Consider the following 19820-nt stretch of genomic DNA (forward strand, 5'->3'; position numbering starts at 1 on the left):
CTTTCCCCATATGTACAGACACTGTCTGTACCCCTTCAGAGATGCAGGATTTATTGCCCAGCTGCACTGAGTCTCTGCAATCTGTTTTGAACCTCAGACTACCCTGTGGTTTTGATGCCGAGGCTCTAGTCTTATAGATTTAAATTCATCTGTCTATCCCACAGTGGTGAAAGCAGACAGACATATAGATATAGACCTTTTTTAAAAAGCTTTAAAGCAAAATTTTCCTAGGTAGCTATAAGAGATAAGGATCAAGGAATAAAAACTCAGCATTAAGTGTCCTCCAGTTACCCCTTCTCTGTACCGGCCTTTAGATTTATGTGAGAACAAAATGGTGAACTCAGAATCTTTTATCTGTATCTCAGCTGTTCTGCATAATATGGGGTATTTCTCTTTAACTCTCTGTACAGCTCATCTTCCACTGATGTAAACTTTTTAACTTCCATTTCTGACTGGAACACTAGCCAAGAGCTGCGGAGGTCTTGCTCTGGCTACTTGTGGTTGAATTCCCTCCTTCCTGCACCCTCCATCTTCAACATCTTGCCTGTAACTTTTAAGAGTCAACTTTCACAGTCATTTCTTTTTCTACTGTTTAGGAATTTCCCATTCTCCAAACCTTAGCCTCTCAAGATAAACTTGGTCTGACAGTTTTCCCTAATTTTCTTCTGTGTTATAATTCTTAGAGATTCCATCTGAACATTTGAAGCTTTCTGTCCTATTGGGTATTCAGGCTGTCAGGCCTAGATCAGAGAGCAAGTGCAAAAACGCTTCTTCTCCTAGGCCATTCCCGATGCAGTAATTTCCAAACCTCAAGCAGGATCCAAAAACTGTGCCTCCCAGTTACTGTAACACTGTGATAATTTAATGAGTAGGTTCATGTCTTTTATATGAATGGCATAATTTACTTCTCTCATGTTAAAATTTACCATGAGGAAATGATCCTTACTTGAATATGTTGATTTTGTCTTTCCCAAATATATGTGTAATTTCAGGATTTGTTTTAAATCCTGTGTAAGAATAAAGTTGGTTTTAAGATTATTATTTTTTAGCATTTTCTTTTCCACTTTTCTCATTTCAGATGTTGCAGTTGTGGACATGAGTGATATTTCCAAGCAACCATCACTGTTTTACCACCTTGGCGTGCGTGAAAGCTTTGACATGGCTAATAATGTTATACTTTACCATGACACTGATGCTGACACTGCTCAGTCTCTCAAAGTAAGGTTCTCACTTGAAAATCTGCTTCATTTCAGAAATATCTTTAAATACTTGAATCTACAAATGTTTGTATTTTTCTGAAACTTCCACTGAATGCGATTTCCTGAGTACTGCGTAACAGAATCATGATAAGAAGAAACAGTTGCTAGCAAAAATGGTAATAATTAGAACAGTATAAAAGGTTTTTTATAAGAAAAGTTCCATAACGTGGTACTGATTTTACGTCATATGATTAGACTTGGAAGTGAGAGTGCAGGTCTGATTTTTTCCTTCCTTTCCCTCTTAGTTTTAGTACATGTAAAAAAAAAGTTATGGTTTGTATTATCAGGACACTTGAACAAGGGCTGTATTGCAACCTACTCCTATTATTGAAGCACTTCTGTCAGACAAGGTTTGTATTCCCTAGGTGCTGAGCAGCTAAAACTACAGGAATCTCCTTTTTATTGCTATTTGAAGATTAAAAAAGAGATCCTTGCCAAATCTTTTTATAGAACTATCGTTCATTTTTATAGTAGGATAAGATATGCTATACACTTAAGTCCTGAAACTGCTGTTCTGGATGCAAGTCACAGGTTGTGGATGTTTCTGCCTTTCTCAGTGTCATCTATTTTGCTTTTAATATCATCCATTTTCTGCTGCCTTCACTGATGGCAGCAGTGTTCTTGCTTTGTTGTTTTTTTTTTCCTTATTTTGAGTTATTGCCCCTTGCTACTTTGCTTTTTTCACACCATAAATGTCCAAAAATCCTTTTTGGAATTCTCCAACCTCTCTTGATCCTGTAAGAATATTGTTTCATCTTAATTTTAAGTCTCCTTCTTTCTTCCCCAGAAAAGCTCCGTTCTGTCACAACTTCTCATTCATCTTTTCTGGTCTCAATGTCACTGATTTTAGTCTCATGTATTTATCCCATACTTGTTTCTTCCTACAGTGGTCCACATACACATTCACATTCCATGTGACCTGGAGTCACAAGAACTTAAGAGTTGGAGGCTCTCACACTCTTGTTCAAAGAGGTTATCCATATGGATATGAGCTAAGTTATACTGGTATGTCTTCCTTTCCTCCAGCTAATCTGGATGGACAGGAATGCAGGTTTTCATCCTGTGTTGGTGATACACCTGACTGCAATGAAATATTTCATTTTTGTTTTTCATCAGTACATTTCTATCTTTCTTTTATGCTGTCACTCAGATGTTCTGATCAACTTGGTTCTCCCAAGCACAGGCTAATCATCTTCTGTTTGTCACTGCCCAATGAGGATGGCTTTGATTTCTGCGCTTGGTGCCAAGCACATACTCAAGCACCTTCTCCATAACTGGAGTGCTGAATGATCTCCAGGATTACATCCATCTGGTTGGCTCTTCAGATTGATTGTTGTCAGAACTTGCAAGTCTTTGCACTGTCAGTTGTAAGGCTTTTTTTTTCTGAGGATGTAAAGCTCAAGTCTCCGGACCTGGGAACACTGGAATGTGACTGGGTCACATAAAACTAGAAAAGCTTTATCTTTGTCTTCATGTCTCTTCTTCAGTGCCTCTGTCAATGGCACTGATATCTTCCTCATCTCTCAGTTAAACAACCTCTTTGGCCTATATAGGTCCCTAGTATGTGTTACTGTGGGATCATAAAGCTCGATGTAAGTTCCTGGAACCAAGCAGAAGAGATTTTCTGTATCAAGTGCTAGAGTAGTTTAAGCAGGACACTGGTTCAGGGTTCAGTCCTACCCTGTTGTCCTTGGTATCTCTTCTGCAACTGAACCCCAGTTCAGTGCTGGGTAGCATTCAAATATGCTAATACAGCTTTCTTAGGAATACTTCAGAAAGTAGGCAGGGATTGTTCTTGAGGTATTTCAGCCAGGAACCGTCCATGACACATTTCACACAGTTTCAGAAGAGTTAATTTCTCCTGCTGAGAAAGATCTTTATCTGCAGTAGGTAAGGCTCTGTTGGAGTTACTTGCTTAACTTGGTAGACATTAAATTTCAGATATGTGATATTTCAGATGTCTAAGCCTTCCATCACTTTTTTTCTGATGTATTTTATTGGGCTTAGGGAGTTTTAAGTTAATGAGTAATTCTGTATTTTTGACCATCTGCCGATGGTTCTTTGTTCTCAAGTTTATGACTAATTTGGTCAGGACTTTTTTCCTTCCCTTTAGGAATTTATTACTTTGTTTGGATCTAGGTTGCTGTGCACACCTCTTAGGAATGGTTAGCCTAAGTGTTACAAAGGCGGTATTCATGTCTGCTGTTACTTCTACTGAAGATCTGTGAAGTTCAGACAGCCTGACTTTATGTAGATTATCTCTTATGACCCATCCTGAAATTGTCCCAGGAGTTGTCTCTTTAGTTTCACCAGTATTCTTTCCAAAACAATCTAGTTCTGAGGACATAGAAGATTATGTAATCTGGCTGCCAAGAGGGTCGTATTTGCAGAACTAAATCTCTTAGATGGCCCCTGATATTTTGTCTGTTGTTGAGGAAAAGAGTGTGTTAGCATGATCATTTCTGTGCAGTTCAAGTGGATTTCAGGCTTTCAGATGTGAAGTTGCTAAGCAGAATGACCTTAGGTTTTCAGAGCACATTCCATTAAATTATATTGATAACCTTGCTTAGAAACAAGGTTAATATTTGTAGCATGGCTTACCTGATGATCTCTTCCGTTTGACTGAGCAGTGTTCATTGGACATATAATCCATCACTAAAAAGAGGAGAAGGTTACTTACTGGCAACTGAAATCTTTGAGGTCTGGTTTACATGCCCATTAGTTTATCATCTGCTTCACAGTTTCGACATCTCTCTTTAGATTTTAAGGTGAAAAGAATTAGGGTGTAGGAGGAATGTGTTGATCTGTGCCAGTCTGGTAGGAAAGGGGCTTAGGTATCTGAAGGATACCCTTTCAGAGAGAAAACCCTCCAGCTTTGAATGCTTTTGTCTCACAAGTGCCCAGAGTGTGTCTGGGTGTGCCCAGTCTGATGAACTCCAGTTACTGGCAAGTACAACTTTATGTTCTGAGCACTTCTTCAAACAGATTTCTTGGCTGAATTGTTAATTTTTATGGCTTTTCTTGGTGTTCTGTCCCTTTACTGGAAATCTACTGTGTCAGGAAATTTGAATTATACTGTGAAGAAAACATCTGTGTGTATATATGTATAGCAGTGATTTTTATTGGAAATAATAATTCCCAGTAAAAACAATTCTCTATTATCTCTCTTTTTCCCCACAGGATATGGTGTCTCAGAAAAACACAGTAAGTATTAAATCCACATTCATTTTAAAACACAAAATGGAAATACTACATTAATGTAATAAATAAAAAAGCTCTGCATGATTGAAGGAAGTTGTTTTACCTATATACAATTCAAACTAATGGAAATCTTGTCGACTTCCTTTCCAAAGTAAAGCTAGATGTAAAAATTACTTTACTTTTTTAAGTAAAGGTGCCAGTAGATTTTATATGTAGGTTGACAGATCAAAATATAAACTCAGAAATTGAAAATCTCTTTATCCCTCTACCACCTTCACCCATTTGTGCAAATGTATATGTGTGTGTGATGCCTTAATGGAGCTTACTCTTGTATCTCAGACATCTTTGGCTACTGTATACCCATCCTTGTCCTTACAAATTCACAGATTTACTTAGAAATATAAAAAAAGCTTATTTCCCCCCAAAAAATATTCTTACAGCTAATGCAAGTAAAACCAAACAAGTAAGTCTGAGTTAAGATAAAATGTCAGTGTTATTTTAGGCTTTTTGAAACATGCCACAATATCTTATGCAGTTGTATGTTTTGTCATACTTCACATCATGTCAGTGGTTATTTTCATTAAATCCTCCACACTTTATTTTGAGGACTGCTGAATTTGCAAAACTCTTAGACTTCCATTTATCCTTTCTTTTTCCCTCCATTCACCATATAATTTTATTTTCTTCTGAACAATATTGAGTAGGAATAAAATAATAAAATGGTCTTAGAGTTTGATAATAATTTAAAAGAGAACTAGAAGAAATAATGCCTTAGTCACAGCAGTTTATTTTGAGCTGCTGTTTATACTTGGCCCACAGTGCTGCATTAAGGCTAAAGATAGATCTCTTTCAGCAAATGTAAATGCAGGTCATCCTTCCTGGCTGTCTGGTGATCTTTGAACTAGTTTGACCTGTGTGGTGGGAACTGCTTTTACTGGTCTATAGTTTTGTTAAGGAGGACTCAGAATGAGGCAGATTTGCTTGTAATTGCTACTGTCCATCAGCTGGTGGATGACCAAAATTTCACAGGCATGTTTTTTCCCCTCCAGAGCAAGAGGGAGAATTGTGCCTGAGCTATTTGGTGGGAATTCCAGAAATGGAGTAAAGGAAAAGGGGACAGTGGCGAGTTCAGCGTAGTGCAATCAGATTAGCAGCCTGCAGTCTTCTCTTTTGGCAGATTCTTTCTCCAAAAAAGGAGGTATTTACCTTCACACTGAAGAAAAGAAAAGATAGAATCACAGAATATGCTGAGTTGGAAGAGATCCATGAGGATCATTGAGACCAACTCCTGGCCCTGCACAGGACATTCCCAAGAATCACACCATGTGCCTTAGAGCATTGTCCAAACACTTCTTGGACTCAGACAGTCTTGATACTGTGACCAGTTCCCTGGAAAGCCTGTTCCAGTGCCCAGCCACCCTCTGGGTGAAAAACTTTTTCCTGATACCCAACCTAAACCCCCCAACAGCTTTACGCTGTTGGTTCTAGTGACATTGTTTCTGCAACAGGGCCTGGTATTGGACCTGTAAACACCATGTGGCTAGCAAAAGGGGTAGGGAGACATCCCTAAACTAGGATCCTGATTCCTCCTTTAAAAAGGGGGGATTGCCTAATCTACTTTCTTCAAGTGCTTAAATTAAGAAAACAGTTGTGAGTAAAATACAGTGAGAAAAATGTAACGACTTTTAATATCAAGTATAGATTCTTGACCCTTTTGTGTTATTTGAAGTCGTTCATATTTTCTTTTATTAGATAAATGTACTCCAGTATTTCATTCTTTCCTCAGTTTTTTTTAATCAGAAATTAGAACAAACTCATTAGCAAGCTAAATAGTTAATAGGTTAAAACAATGTTTTTCTAAGTTGAAGCTGACTTCAACCAGACAGTTGCTTTTTCCTCCTTTCTAATCCACTGAGTTGTCATGAGAGGTTTGCAGTTTACTGCTGATCCAATGTGGTGCCACTGCTTCATTGTTAGGTTAAATATTTGACAACCCTATGGACAACATCTTGTTTGAAGTTAATTGCTAATGAGGCTTGCTGTGCTTATCAAGGAGGCACAGAATTGCCATGAATTTATTGGGTCCAGTCAAGTATGTAGTTAGATAACCATTTCAGTTTAATTGCTGAATATTAGATACAGGAGTTAATACCCCTTTATTAGGGCTTTGTGCCTTCCTATCACTTCTCCTGATTGAAAAGTATGAATATGCCTCTGCTGTAACTGTGGAACAGCAGACAGAGCTTAAATGCACTCTTCATCAGGGGCTGGAGGCATGCTGGAAAGAGGATAGATACTCAATCTGCTAAGCCTTGCAGTGGTAGCCACAGGAATATCCTTGCTGGAGAAGTCCTCTCTGTGTTTTATAAGCTCTGTCTCCGTGCATCTGCACGGTATGTAAGGAAAGGGGAACAACTGGGATTGTTACCAGGCACAGCACACCTTTGTTCCAGCAGCAAGAGTGAAACTTTCTGTGCTGGCTGCTGTAGCTTGGAGCTTTCTCTGAGGTTTCCCTGCCCTCACCTTTGCTATTTATCCTGCAAATGTCAAGTCATCTACAAAGGTGCAAAAATCTTAGCCTAGAACAGATGTGGATCCACACTAAGGATGCAGAGAAGGTGAATGACTAGTGTGTTGTCTGGGGCTGTTTGCTTTTGTGTAGTACAACTAAGCCTTGAAGAGAATGGATGTTTTCCATGTAAAGAAAATATTATTCTAATTCAGCATTGAGGAGGAGGCAAGAGCAAGGAAACTGTACATAAAGCTGAAAACAATGCACAGAAAAAAAAAGGTCAGCAATTCATTTGAGATTTGGCTTGAGTACAGCTGACCTGACAGTGAAAATTATGCAGCAGCATGCTGCAGTGGTGTGAGTCTGAGAGATTTAATAGCTTACTGTCTGAAAAAAGTGTGTGAGAGTAGGAGAACTTCCTTCCTTCTGCCATGCAGGAATGAAGATTTCAGGGATAAGATGGGAAATATGATTCAGTTCTACTTGACTCCCCTAAACAAGCAATTAAAATTCTGTACTGATAATTTATTGCATACTTGGATGCAAAAGGAAAGAATTATTGGATGTGGGAGTTCAGGTCCCAAGAAGGAACTGCCCTGGCATGAAATTCAAGGTCAAGATTCTGTGTCCCATCAGTTAGATTTCCTTCTGCTGAGCTCATCTGAGCTTTGAGGACTATTTTCTGTTAATTTTACTAAGGATTGCACACCTTCCTATTTTCTGTAAAAATTATTATCCTGTGCCATTATGGCAGAATGGACTAAAGGGTAGAGGAAAAAAATGTATCTATGGAAAATGGGCTTGTGCTTTGGAGTTTCTTTAGATGTCAGACAAACATTAGTTTACTGAAGAAATGAAATTTCAAGGATTTTGAAATGCAAAAGGTTAAAAAAATAATTTTCCCCAAACCCATTGTAATAGTCAGAATCTATGGGAAAGCTGTTTTGATGAAACATTTGTTGCCATCCTTGATATTTTTTATTTTATATTTTTTTAGAAAGGAAATTTCATCTCCTTCTACAGGATTTTAAGGAATGATGAATATAAAAAGTTCAAGATTGAGTGAAGAAAAGAGTGCACAAGGGGCTTTTAAAAAATTGGTGGAGTCAGGTAGCAAAATGTGCAGTCCTTCTGGCAATAGCTCGAGCATTAGTTGCACATGGTTTGAGATACATACTTTGATCCATTCAATTTGTTTGAATGAGGCATTGAAAATACAAACTAGAACTTTCCACTCTGGAAAAATTATTTTGGCAAGTACAGAACAATAAGGAAAAAGACTTAATAGTTAATTTTTCTTTAGTTGATGGTATACTTGAAGATATTTGAATAAGCCTGTTAATTGTGTTCAGGGAAGATATTTAAAGAAAGTAGGCTGGCTATTAAGCCAAAAGGTTTGTTATAGTATACTTAGGCCTGTGGGCCTGATGAAGTATTTTCAGAGATTTAAATAGTTATTTTTCATTAAATCCTGTATAGGAAGCAGAGAACAATGTCTGGGCCATGGAGGAGTCATTAGAAAAATTCTTCTTGATCTAAAGGGAACTGGATTACAATTTATCCTTGCCACAAGGAATTTTTATGTTGAAAAATCACTTTTTATTGTAACTGGCAGAAAGTCTCTTCAGAGTTTCAGTAGCTGTATAAATTAGACTGTATATACTGTTTCAAGGCAATGAACATTGAAGAAAACTAAATAAAAAGATTTTGGCACTTGGATTCATATTCTCCAATTAAGTAGCCCCAGTGGATTGAAATGAGAGCCAAGACTCTGAAGTATGATTACATTATATGAATTTAGTAATCCAAAGAAATATTATTACAAAGTAGTAATAATATTTTTTTATTTTCTAATTATTTTTACAGTGTGTAAAAGCTTATATGATACAGTCTTTTAATTATATATTTCTAAAAAGGCCTTAGGTAGCAGAAGTGTTAAAAGAGATTGTAAAAGGACACAGAATGAAAAAGTAGGAACATCTTAAATACAATATTTTTTTCTTTTGGGTGTAAAGTAGCACAAAGGCAATGAGTAACCCAGCAAATGTTACTTTTAATGCTTCTAACCTCAAAATATGCCACTGTTACTTTTGATAATGAAAACAAAGTCTTTTAAATTTATTTATGACAGTTAGTTTTGATAGAAATATTACTATCTCAAGCGACCCATAGTGGTTGGAATATAGTTAATTAATCAGGTAATGAGTCTGACAGGTTCGTAGAAGGAAGACTTGAAAGCATCTTAATGATGACACAGGGAGAGGCATAGACATGTCATGTAGATAGGAGAAATCTTACATTCTGGGTGACAAAGTATTGACCTGTTTTCTGGGCCTCATAAATATAGTCTTGCTGTAAATATCTGTATTCATTTTCTGTTGTTTCTTTCTTTAATCATTTCTTTATTCATGTGTCATGTCTGTCTTTGATTATTATGGTGTTTTGTGGTGGTGTTTTCCTCTGTGTTGTTTTATTTCAATTTGGAGTAGGTTGCCAACCTCAAAGCTTTTCTTCGGGTTCAAGTACCTCCCGAGTACCACAGTGGTAATCTAATAGGCAAAGTATGTATCACTTAAAATCTGCTTTCTGTTGAATAGATATGCCATCCTTTTTACTGTCTTTCTATAAAAATGTATAAGGATAATTTAAAGATCGTACTTGGCAGGGTCTTTCCTTCAGGGTGATTGGAGTACGTGGTCCTTGCAAGATAGATCCCAGGCATTTAGAATGTTTGTCTTGTGATAATCTCTCTTTACAGTCTCTACATAAAAATATAGCATATATTCAACTTTAAAAGAGGAAGTATTTTTTAGAGGTTTATAATAGCTTAGTCACTTGTATTGCAAGATGTCACAGAAAACAATGGTGAAAATCATAATACTGGAGACACTGGTGAATTAAACTCCCTGAACACTCAGGAGTTTGTGACTCGAGTGAATGCAGTTCGTTTTCTGTTGCCTTGTGTTTTCCTTCTATCTGCTTTGTAAGATAGGGTAAGCACTCCTAATACTCCTGAATGAGTGGCAAAGTGAATAGCATGGCTCAAGAAAAATAATTGCTCTATTAGCTAGGCTCTGCAAATTTTACTCAAAATTATTTATTTGGAAAAAACCCACCTTTAATTCTAGTGTAGCATCTCTATCACAAAGTGACAGTTGCATCGGAATAACGGTAGCAGTACAATTGAAAAAAACCTGTTTATGTTATTAAGGTCAACAGTTCACTTTTAACAACATTAGCAAAATGTTTAGAAGAGTATTTTAAGACAAAAATCACTCTGTATTTGGCCTGTGTTGCCTAGAGCTAAAAATGGCTTATGTGGGCCTCACTCTTTCAGCTCTTCAGCAAAGGCACGGCTCTCTGCTTAATTCCTTTAACCATTTATGCTGAAGAACAGGTCCCTCTCTCAACTTACTTGCAGTTGTTTCCTGGGTTGGTTTTTTTTAAGTTCTTAAACTTTTGTCTCTTTTTGTGGTAGATTTTAAAATGTTGTGATTGAATACAAAAGTTTCATTGCTAGCATACTGGGCGTACATTAGTTGCTGGAAGATGAGCTGTTGAGAGGTTTGGGGTTTTTTTTAGTCTGCTTGGCTATAATTTTTAACTTAAAAATTTTTCAAAATCAGATAATTAAAATAGCTTAGCTGCTAGTCTTGAAATTAACCAACTCAACCTACAACCTTTGTAAGCTATAAAGTTATAATTCTGTTACAATTAAATGTCATAATTTATAGATTATAATTTATGTGTATTTGTAGCTAGAATTGCTATATATGTTACTTCATAAATTTCTAAGCCATGTATTCATTATCTTAAAAAGCAATAGTTGGTGTATGACAAGACATTATTTTAAAAATTTATTAGCTTTTGGTGTCAGAGACCAGCATCCTAAGTAGAAGATCAGAAGCAAGGGTAATATTTTCAACCACCTCTAACTCTTGTTAGCATAAGAAAAGTAGATGGACTGCTTTTTTACGTAATGAAGATAAGAAAGACTCTCTTAAAAAGGCCACACAGTCTATATGAAGCAGTTTTATAATTTATTATATGTAATATTGGATAGAAGAAGCTAGAAAATTCGAGCTGATTGCTTTTCAGACAAGGTGATGTGCTCAAATATGTGCAGGGTTCCTGTCTTCTGCACACAAAAATGTGTTTGTTATGTATAAAAATGTGGGTTTAATTGCAGAGATTTCACTATGCAAAGAGAGACAAGAAATCTAAGTCAAGTAGATGATATGTTGGCTGGATAAGATTAATACAGTGTTTCATATGTGTAATTTAATTTTTTCTGAAAATTGCTTTGCTTTTTCAGTAGATAACTGCAGCTCTCTTTGTGTCACAAGATACATCACACTTTCAAATTAGATGGGTTTTTTTTTCATTGCAGGAAGAACTAATTTGCTGTTACAGGTTTAAGAATAGAATTTATACACAAGCAACTTTTGCATTGTGCTGCAGTTAGTGTTTATTTGAATAAACTTAGGACTAAATTGTTTCAACATATTGGTGATTTGGGTTGCACTTTTCCCGACTTTTTTAGCAGGAAATAAAGATAACAATCCAACAGATAGTTATATTGGTACTATAATGTAGTACCAATATATAGTATATAGAATGTACTATAGAGTTTGTAAGAAAGGAATGTGACTTGACACACAGATCAGCAACAGGATGTACTGATACAGGTTTTTTATCTGTATTTTTAGTAACTGCATGGCCTACATTTTTAAGTTCCTGTGAACAATTTACTTCTCTTGTCTGTTTTATTAATACAAATAAAAATGTGCCATCTTCATATCCATTCTCCCGTTGTTCAAGGTGACTTTAAATGGCTATGACTTTTCTGGAGGCTTAGATGCTATGAAAAAATGAAAGGTATGATTTTGCTGTACAAGTTCAGTGCCTTGATACCTCCAAGGTGGTGGTTGAAGGGCATTTAGTGGTAGGTGATTGTGGTAGATGTATCATACTCATCCATGTTGCAGTGCTCCTGTCTAGTTACTCTGAAATGTAAGGTTTACTTTTCTTCTAAACAGCAGAGAGTTTTCGTAGCTCAAATGGAATACAGCTTCTACTGTGGAAAACTTCACAGTGATCTGGTTTTTGGGGTCTTTCTAAGGATTTGAAGACTCTGAACTTGCTCGTTTTGGGCTCTGAAGGGCATTTCCTCTCCCATTTCAGTACCTTGACCAAGTTTACACATTTTATGTGGCATATTAAGGTTTTCCGGGTTTTAATTCTAGAATTTTGTGTTACAAGTACTACATGTCTTACAAAATATTTCCAACTTTTGGGTTTTGGTTGGTTTAATGTTTGATGTAGCATACATCAGATGTTTTGTAGGCTCTTCTGGATTAAACATCTCTATAGTCCTTCCAGTGCCTATGTTTCTCTATTTCTCTCTTTGTGGGGAGCTCTGCATCATATCTTTCTTAGCACAGAGTGAGCCTAGAGGATACAAGTACATCTCTGACCCAAAAAATCTGGAAACAGAAGATTAACTGGTAACAGACCCTAATAGGATTTGTACCTCACATAAAAAAAAAAAATTGAACAGTTTTGTTGTATTGTCCCTTAACAGACCTAGACCCTTATTCATCCCCCTTGTTAATATTTGTAATTCTTCCACAGAAATTTCCTTTTAGTGCTTGCAAATCTTGTGTTAAACAGTGCACTAAAACTTCATAGTGCACCAGCACTACTCTGGTTGGTTTTTCTGGCAGCAAAAGATTCTGTGTACACGCAAGTATATTTCCATTTTCATTTGTTTTCTAAATGCTGCCTGTTTTTATTTTAGGCTTCCAGTGGCAACTATTATTTTATTCCATACATTGTCACACCTTGTGCTGATTACTTTTGCTGTGAAAGTGATGCCCAACGAAGAGCTTCTGAGTACATGCAGCCCAGCTGGGACAATATCCTGGGGCCACTTTGTGTCCCACTGGTGGACAAGTTTCTCAGCCTTCTCAAGGATGTTCATGTTACATCATGGTAATGTTACAACACATAGACTTCAGGAACCTTTGATAGTCTCTTTTTAGTGTTATGCAAAAAAGATACAGAATTTCTAGTAGCACTGATTTTTTAAATTTTTTCACTGCTCTTAATATAGTGGTAAAAGAAGCCGCTAACTTTACTACTTTCTGTATTCCTGTCCTGCAGCTGTTGCAGTTAACTAACTGTGTTATGCTACAATTTGATTTATGATTACTTTCCAATAAGCACAGGCAGTCCATGGATAAGATAAAGTGCTTAAGTTTAAATTACAGTGCATGAGGTTGTAATAGGAGATAAGATCATAGCTTCTTCATAGAGCTCAAAGCCAAACACTGTCCCTTTCTGTCACCAAATAAAATATATATATATGGCAGCAATGGGCAATCAAATATAACTTTCATGGTTTGGTTTTATTTTTAAATATTAACCTTTTGATATCACCTAATAAACGGGATATTGTTTAGCTGCTTCTACAAGGGACTGTTGGAGTTTTGAGATTGGGGCTGAAGAAGGAGGTCTCTCTCCACTGCTCACCCTGTACTCTGCAGCTAGTCTTGTTTTGTACATATTTCTGGAAAACACTAGGAGAGACTGAGCTTCTAGATTTTAATTTTCCTGGTGTCTGAAGCATGAGGTAGCGCTGAGGGCCCTTGGATTTCTTTCTGTTTCCCCATTGCCATCTCACCCAAGTGAAAGGCTTACCTAAAAACCTCCCTTTCTCATGTGGTCCCACCCTTGGGATCCCATGAGTGACTCTGCTGTGACATCCCACCCTGAAGAGGAGGGGGGCACACAAGATTCCTAGGTGCTCATAGTTGAAAGGAATGACAAAAGTCAGAGGGTCTGCAAAAGCTTAGAAAGTTTATTATTAGTAAACTACACACTTGGCATGGAAATTGGTATGGTAGTCCTTGACCTCCTAGTACAAGCACATGGCAGTGGGTTTTGGATAAAGGGATAGGGTGAAAGGAAAGAGAGAAAGATGAATTGAAGAGGGGGAGAGAGAAGGAAAGAAAGAAAGAGAGATCACCCATCCTGGCTCCAGTGTCAGTCCAGCTGGGGTGTCCACAGTCCTGGGGTGCACATGCAGAGCAAGCACCCTGGGCTTTGTTGGGGGACCTTTTTATAGATAAGTTTCTTTTTCTAGATAAGCACAGTTGACCCTGGCAGTAGTAAATTTTGGTACCGTTTAGTGTTTGTGTCATTGTGAAATGATGCTCTGAGCACCAGCTGTCCAAAGCTGCTTTGTCTCTAACAGTTACAACCAGGGCTGTGGTTATTTTGGGTTTGATAATTCTGTTGTGAAGTCCTACAGTAAAACCTCTTTTCTCTTTCCCATTTTAAGGCTGGAATGCCTGAAAGAGGCTTTTGTACAGCTGCAAAATTAGACACTGTTGTGGTAGATCCCTGTGAAGAGGTAGATGTAGTTAGATGATACCTCATTCCTGCCAAAAGCTTGAATAAATTTGAAGATGTTTAAGTGTTCCGTCATTCTTGAAAGTGAGACTCTCATTCCTAAGTAATTCGGTTACTTTTGAAAACTATTAGCCAGTATCACCATTTGGTTTGGTTTGGTAGCACAAGAAGGACTAATTATCATTAGCCTAATTATCATTAGCCTGGTGGAAGCCAATGCTGGATAGAAACCTGAGACTGGTGAATTAGGCTTAGCCTCCAGTGACAGTAAAGCAACTATTGAAAGCTTTCCAGTAGTGCTTATTGTGACCTTGCTGCTCTGATTATATCTTATATGTCAGGCTTAGGTGTAGGGTTTTTGCTAAGCAAGGTAGAATGCTTTGCAAAACTCAGTTGTAAACAAGAAAGAGATTGTATGCACTTGTGTCTGTCAGATGACATCTGCTAACTTCTGAACTATAGACTCCATAACCTTCTCCAGATAAACTTTCCCCTAAGTAGTTTGTCCAGGACATTTATACCTGCCATACTTGGTAATATAAATACAACTTTTTATTTTACAAAAACTCTGATGTTGCATTGCACACTGATGTTCATGTAAATAAGATGCACTTACTGGAGGCTTTTACATAGATCCTGCCCACATTATGTATTATGTTCATTAAAGAGATTGCAACTAAATTGGCTTTTGGTGGCTAGCTTTTGTTTTAGTTTCTTTGCAAGCCTCTTTTGTCCTTTCATGATAAAATAACGTACCTCCTCTTTACATCACACTGGTCTTTCCTCTCTGTAACACTTTATTATCCCAGTTGCTGCCTTCTTTATGGTACAGAGGCAAAGTACCATGTCTGTCATGATCAGTAATGGGGCAAAGAAATGCCCCAGTTTTCCTGTGTTGATAAAATTACCTCACAATCCTGGTTATAAACATATTGATAGAGAGCCCCACATTCTGAGGTGGGGCAAGGTGGAATATTTGTAAGTAGTTAATGAAAAATCTGGAGACATTTGATGTGCGCCTTACTCTGAGGAAATGGTACTTTTCATTAGAAATATAGTCAGATTTCATTAGAAATATCCAACAGTCTTCTTCCCAGATGTCTGTCTTTCATTTCTTTAGTACGTATTATAAAGAAACACTGCTAAATGACATTAGAAAAGCTAGAGAGAAGTACCAGGGAGATGAACTGGCTAAGGAGCTGGCCAGAATTAAACTTCGTATGGATAATACTGAAGTGCTGACTTCTGACATCGTCATAAACCTGCTGCTTTCCTACAGAGATATTCAGGTATGTGCCTAAAGACTAAGGAAGATTATTTCACCATGGGACTTTCTCTCTTGTTTGTTCTTCTGTACTTCATTGTTTGTTAAACAGTGATTCAAAGCTGCCATTAAATCGGCACAATTGTTGCATTGTTTAACGGTTTGACTTGTCTGTTGAACAATGTAAGGGACTAGAGACTCTTATTTATTTTGCCTATGAACAAAAGTCACAGATTAGGTGCCTTCCCGAGGTCTCTTCCATTGTTTTTAGTAATCTTTAACTTCCTTAAAAAAAATAAAAAGAACAAATTTCCTGCCAAAGCAAGGCTCTTGCTTTGCCCTTCCTTCCCTTTCCTCCTTCCCCGCCAAAGTCAGATGTATTTAGAAATGAAGAAAATGCATTTGTTGTGACCACTGTACTGGCCAGAGATGCCCAAATTGAGAACTATCATTTAAAAAACCACTAATCTGCTTTTAAAATATAACTGCACCTTTTTTTCTCAATTTTTTTTAAAGTAAGTTTTTTAAATAAGCCTGTATGCTGTATTTCCAAATTGACAGTCTGTGTGTTTGACATCCCTTTTAAAATACAGTTCCAACCATTCTATAGAATTTTTTTATTCCATCAGGAGCTAAGTTGGTTATTTCATAAGTATAAATGGGTTGTGAGAGCACTGAGTAACCACATCATCCAATGTTACCCAGCTTTCCATTGTGAGATGCGTATTTTCCTGCAGCGCATTATGCAACTTCACTTTGATTGTCTCTGGTGATCATTTGCATTCTTTCAAAAGGTCTGCCTTGAGAAACATACTCATATCAAAACATGTCTTGAACAAACAGATTAAATAAGGTGAGGCCATTTGAGATGCCAGTAAACTGGCCTCCTCAGCAATATACACGTGGGTTGCCTCTGAGAAGCCGCAGTGATGTACAGTCGGGTGACGCACCGCAGAGTGAACTGCACTCGAGTCCGCGATGACCCGATGAAATGTCATTCATCAAAAGTCCTTAATAAGGCCGGAAAGAGCCAGACTCATCACCTCTGCTTCCTGGGGCTGGGAGTGCAATCAGTCAAACTAGCTAGAGGCATTCAGTAATATGGGCAGTGGCACTGTGGTGAGGAAGAGGCAAGCTCTGACATGGACAGACAAAATCCCTGTTTATCCTTGTGCAGCGTTTGTAGCTGTTTCACTGACTCTTTTAGGAACAGTCACCTAAGAAACTGTCTTAACAGTTATGATACATTTTAGTTTCATGGTACTTTCCTCTGCTTTCAGTGTCTTCTACTTTCATTTTTTTTTTTTTTTTTATTTCAGGACTATGATGCTATGGTGAAGCTGGTAGAAACACTGGAAATGCTTCCTACCTGTGATCTGGCTGATCAACACAACATTAAATTTCATTATGCTTTTGCATTGAATCGGTAAGAATCATTGATTGAGGTTGATCTTTAAAAATAAAAAACTGTGTTTACCTATAATATTCTATTAATTTCAGCATACAGAACACCATTAATGTTGCTCAGTATGACTGATTGAGCCTACCAGGAACAAAACACAGTCTGTGCAAAACAGAATTAGCAGCTGTATCTGACCCTGCAGAATGTTAATTTGTGCTTAATTTCATTAAGGAGTATACTAGAACAGTGATCATAATCAACAGAGAAAGTAATTAAGAGAAAGTAATTCATTTATTTCCTCTTGGACTCTGTAACTGAGTTCTGTTGGCAGTGAATCTCACTTAACATTGTCAAGTCAGAGTTATTTCAGTACTGCACAGAGCCAGTGATATGGCAGACAAGGGACACAGGATTGAGGCTTCTGAGTGCCTTGAGGCTTTGCTGGCACATCAGGTGGACACAGGCCCAATCTGAACAACAGTTGTGTGTAGGTCTGGGTTAACAAGTTGTGCTAAGGTAAGGGACAGGGATGTTTTCCTTTAGACTCATGACCATTTCAGCCTTGCTGCATGTCATCTGGCTCAGAACCAGCCTGAGCTGGCTTGGATCGTAAGCAAAGCAAGCCTGGGCCTGCTTCTGAGTACGGTGCAGAAATGTACTAAAGCACTTCCTATTATCATATGTAGGGAAGGCAGACATTTTCATGCTGATTTCTAGTACCCTGATTCACATGGCAAGTTTTTAAGCACAGCCCCTCTCCTAGATTACTGTCTTCCTCTCTGTTTTCCTTTTTGGAGCAGGCCATTTGTCATCTCTCATGTCTCTTATCAGAGGCTAATAATGGATGACAGGCTTGTGCTTGCTTCCAAGCTTGGGCTATCTGAATACATCACCCTCCTGGGTGCTTGTTTAGGAGTCCTAGGGAGCAAAAGGCCATTCCTGTTCAAGTGTCCTCAGCTAATTAATTTGGATGTGGCACACGAACAGAGCAGAGAGTGCTCTCTTCTATACACACATGGGCTGGTTTAAGACACTTTTCCTTGTTACCTCCTAGCTGAGATTTAGGTCTGATTGTATCTTAATTTAGGCATAGAATGGAACACATCTTTAGGTATAAGTTCAACCCAAATGTGCGACACGAATATTTTCAATATTTGTATTCACAGCTTTGGTGTGCTGTGTAATTGAGGACTGGGTTTCAGATGTTGATGGCTGTTTGCTTCTGTCCATCGGTACACCTGTGCTGGGAGGCAAGCACTGTGTAAGGACTATTTTCTAATTGACCTTATTTACCATGACTGCAGTTACCAAGTTCTGGAAGCTTGCAAAGAAACCAAAAGGTGTGCCAAATTCTGTTCAAAACAGTAGATTTGAAACCCAAATCCAACCATAGTGTGAGGCCAGAGCTGTGAAAACTTCAGTCTCTTGCCAAGGCAATTCTTTCTTCTCTTATATTAAAGATGAGGACAGCTGCAGTCACTATTACTTAACTCAGCATGCTGTGTTTTAACAAGCAACATATTCCAATACAATAATAAAAAAAGGCAATTAGCAGGTGAAGGGCATAACAGGGTGCAAGTAGAAAATCACTGGTAATTGTGAATAATAGCAGCCATAGGAAATTATTCCCATTGATAAACACTAGGGTATTTAAAATGTTCTGTTCTGTGATTAGATTACTCAGATTTAGTGAAAAACACATTGTGGGGCTCCTCATTTTATATGATTGGCTTGCATGAAGCACCTGAAGTGTATATGAGGAAGAAAAAAATAAAAAAGCTGTTTTTTCTTCATTGTCATAGCTGTTTGCAGGCTTGCAAATTTAATTCTTGTCTCAAAGCTCAATTTAAGGTCTTGTTTTTCCCATTCAGTGTTTCAAATATTGAAGATTCTGCAATCACATTGCACGACTGAAATGTGTCTTAACTCAAAAATTAGTTTCAGGTCTTAAATCAGAATGCAAGTGCAATAACTAATAAAATTAGTTTATTATTAATTTATTAATTACATCTCATTAGTGTAAACAAAGATATTGTACATTATGATAATTAAACAATAGCATATGTGAAGACCAGTCATTTTATGAAAGGTGGTATTTACACTAAGAGAGTAAGTTGTCTCACTGACACTTCTGCAATGTGACAGTGAGATCAGGGTTTTTTTAAATTATTGATAGCTGCTACAAGGCTAAAATCAGAAGATAAACAAGGTTCATATAGAAATAGAGTGGAAAAAAACCAGGTTACTGTTTTTCAGTATTTGTATGGGAAACATTGTCACAATTGCTTGTTTTGCTTTGATTTCTTCCCCTGTGCATTGCTCTTCAAGAAATCTGTTTGCTTATAGAGGACCTAAAAATAATCAAATCAGTAAGTCAGCATGAAATATAAAGGAAACAAAGGTGGATCCCATTCAGTGAATACTTTTCATTGATAAAAGAGTTTTCTATAGTATATAGTCTTCTCCAGATAGATGGATGGAAACAAACCATATAGGGGAACATGTGAGCAAAACGCTGAAAAAGGAAAGATTATACCACCTGTTACCTACAGAGTGAGTTGAGTCTTGTCCTGGTGAAATCCATGAAATCCATTCCCGCTAACTTTGTTGGACAAAGGTTTGGTTCACTGAGTGTAGTTCTGGTTCCTTAACCACGCCAGTTCTTTAAAGCTGCTTAAAAGCAGCCTGTGAAGCAGGAGGATTTTTTGTTTTAGGGATGTTTAAAACTAGGCTTCCTTATAATGACTGGAGTGGAGAGAAGGACTC

The 19820-nt window shown here is 37.5% G+C and overlaps 1 protein-coding gene across 1 annotated transcript in view; it reads left to right on the forward strand.

Annotated features, from left to right (window-relative positions):
* MAP3K15 (mitogen-activated protein kinase kinase kinase 15) overlaps positions 1-19820 on the forward strand; it is an 82897-nt gene that overhangs the window by 24899 nt on the left and 38178 nt on the right. The window contains exons 2-6 of the mRNA XM_032678440.1: positions 1079-1218; positions 4440-4463; positions 12773-12966; positions 15509-15677; positions 16972-17078. Of these exons, the coding sequence (XP_032534331.1) occupies positions 1079-1218; positions 4440-4463; positions 12773-12966; positions 15509-15677; positions 16972-17078 (634 nt within the window). The remainder of the gene's footprint in view (positions 1-1078; positions 1219-4439; positions 4464-12772; positions 12967-15508; positions 15678-16971; positions 17079-19820) is intronic.

The sequence above is a fragment of the Chiroxiphia lanceolata genome, chromosome 2 (assembly GCF_009829145.1).
Source record: "Chiroxiphia lanceolata isolate bChiLan1 chromosome 2, bChiLan1.pri, whole genome shotgun sequence".
NCBI lineage: Eukaryota > Metazoa > Chordata > Aves > Passeriformes > Pipridae > Chiroxiphia > Chiroxiphia lanceolata.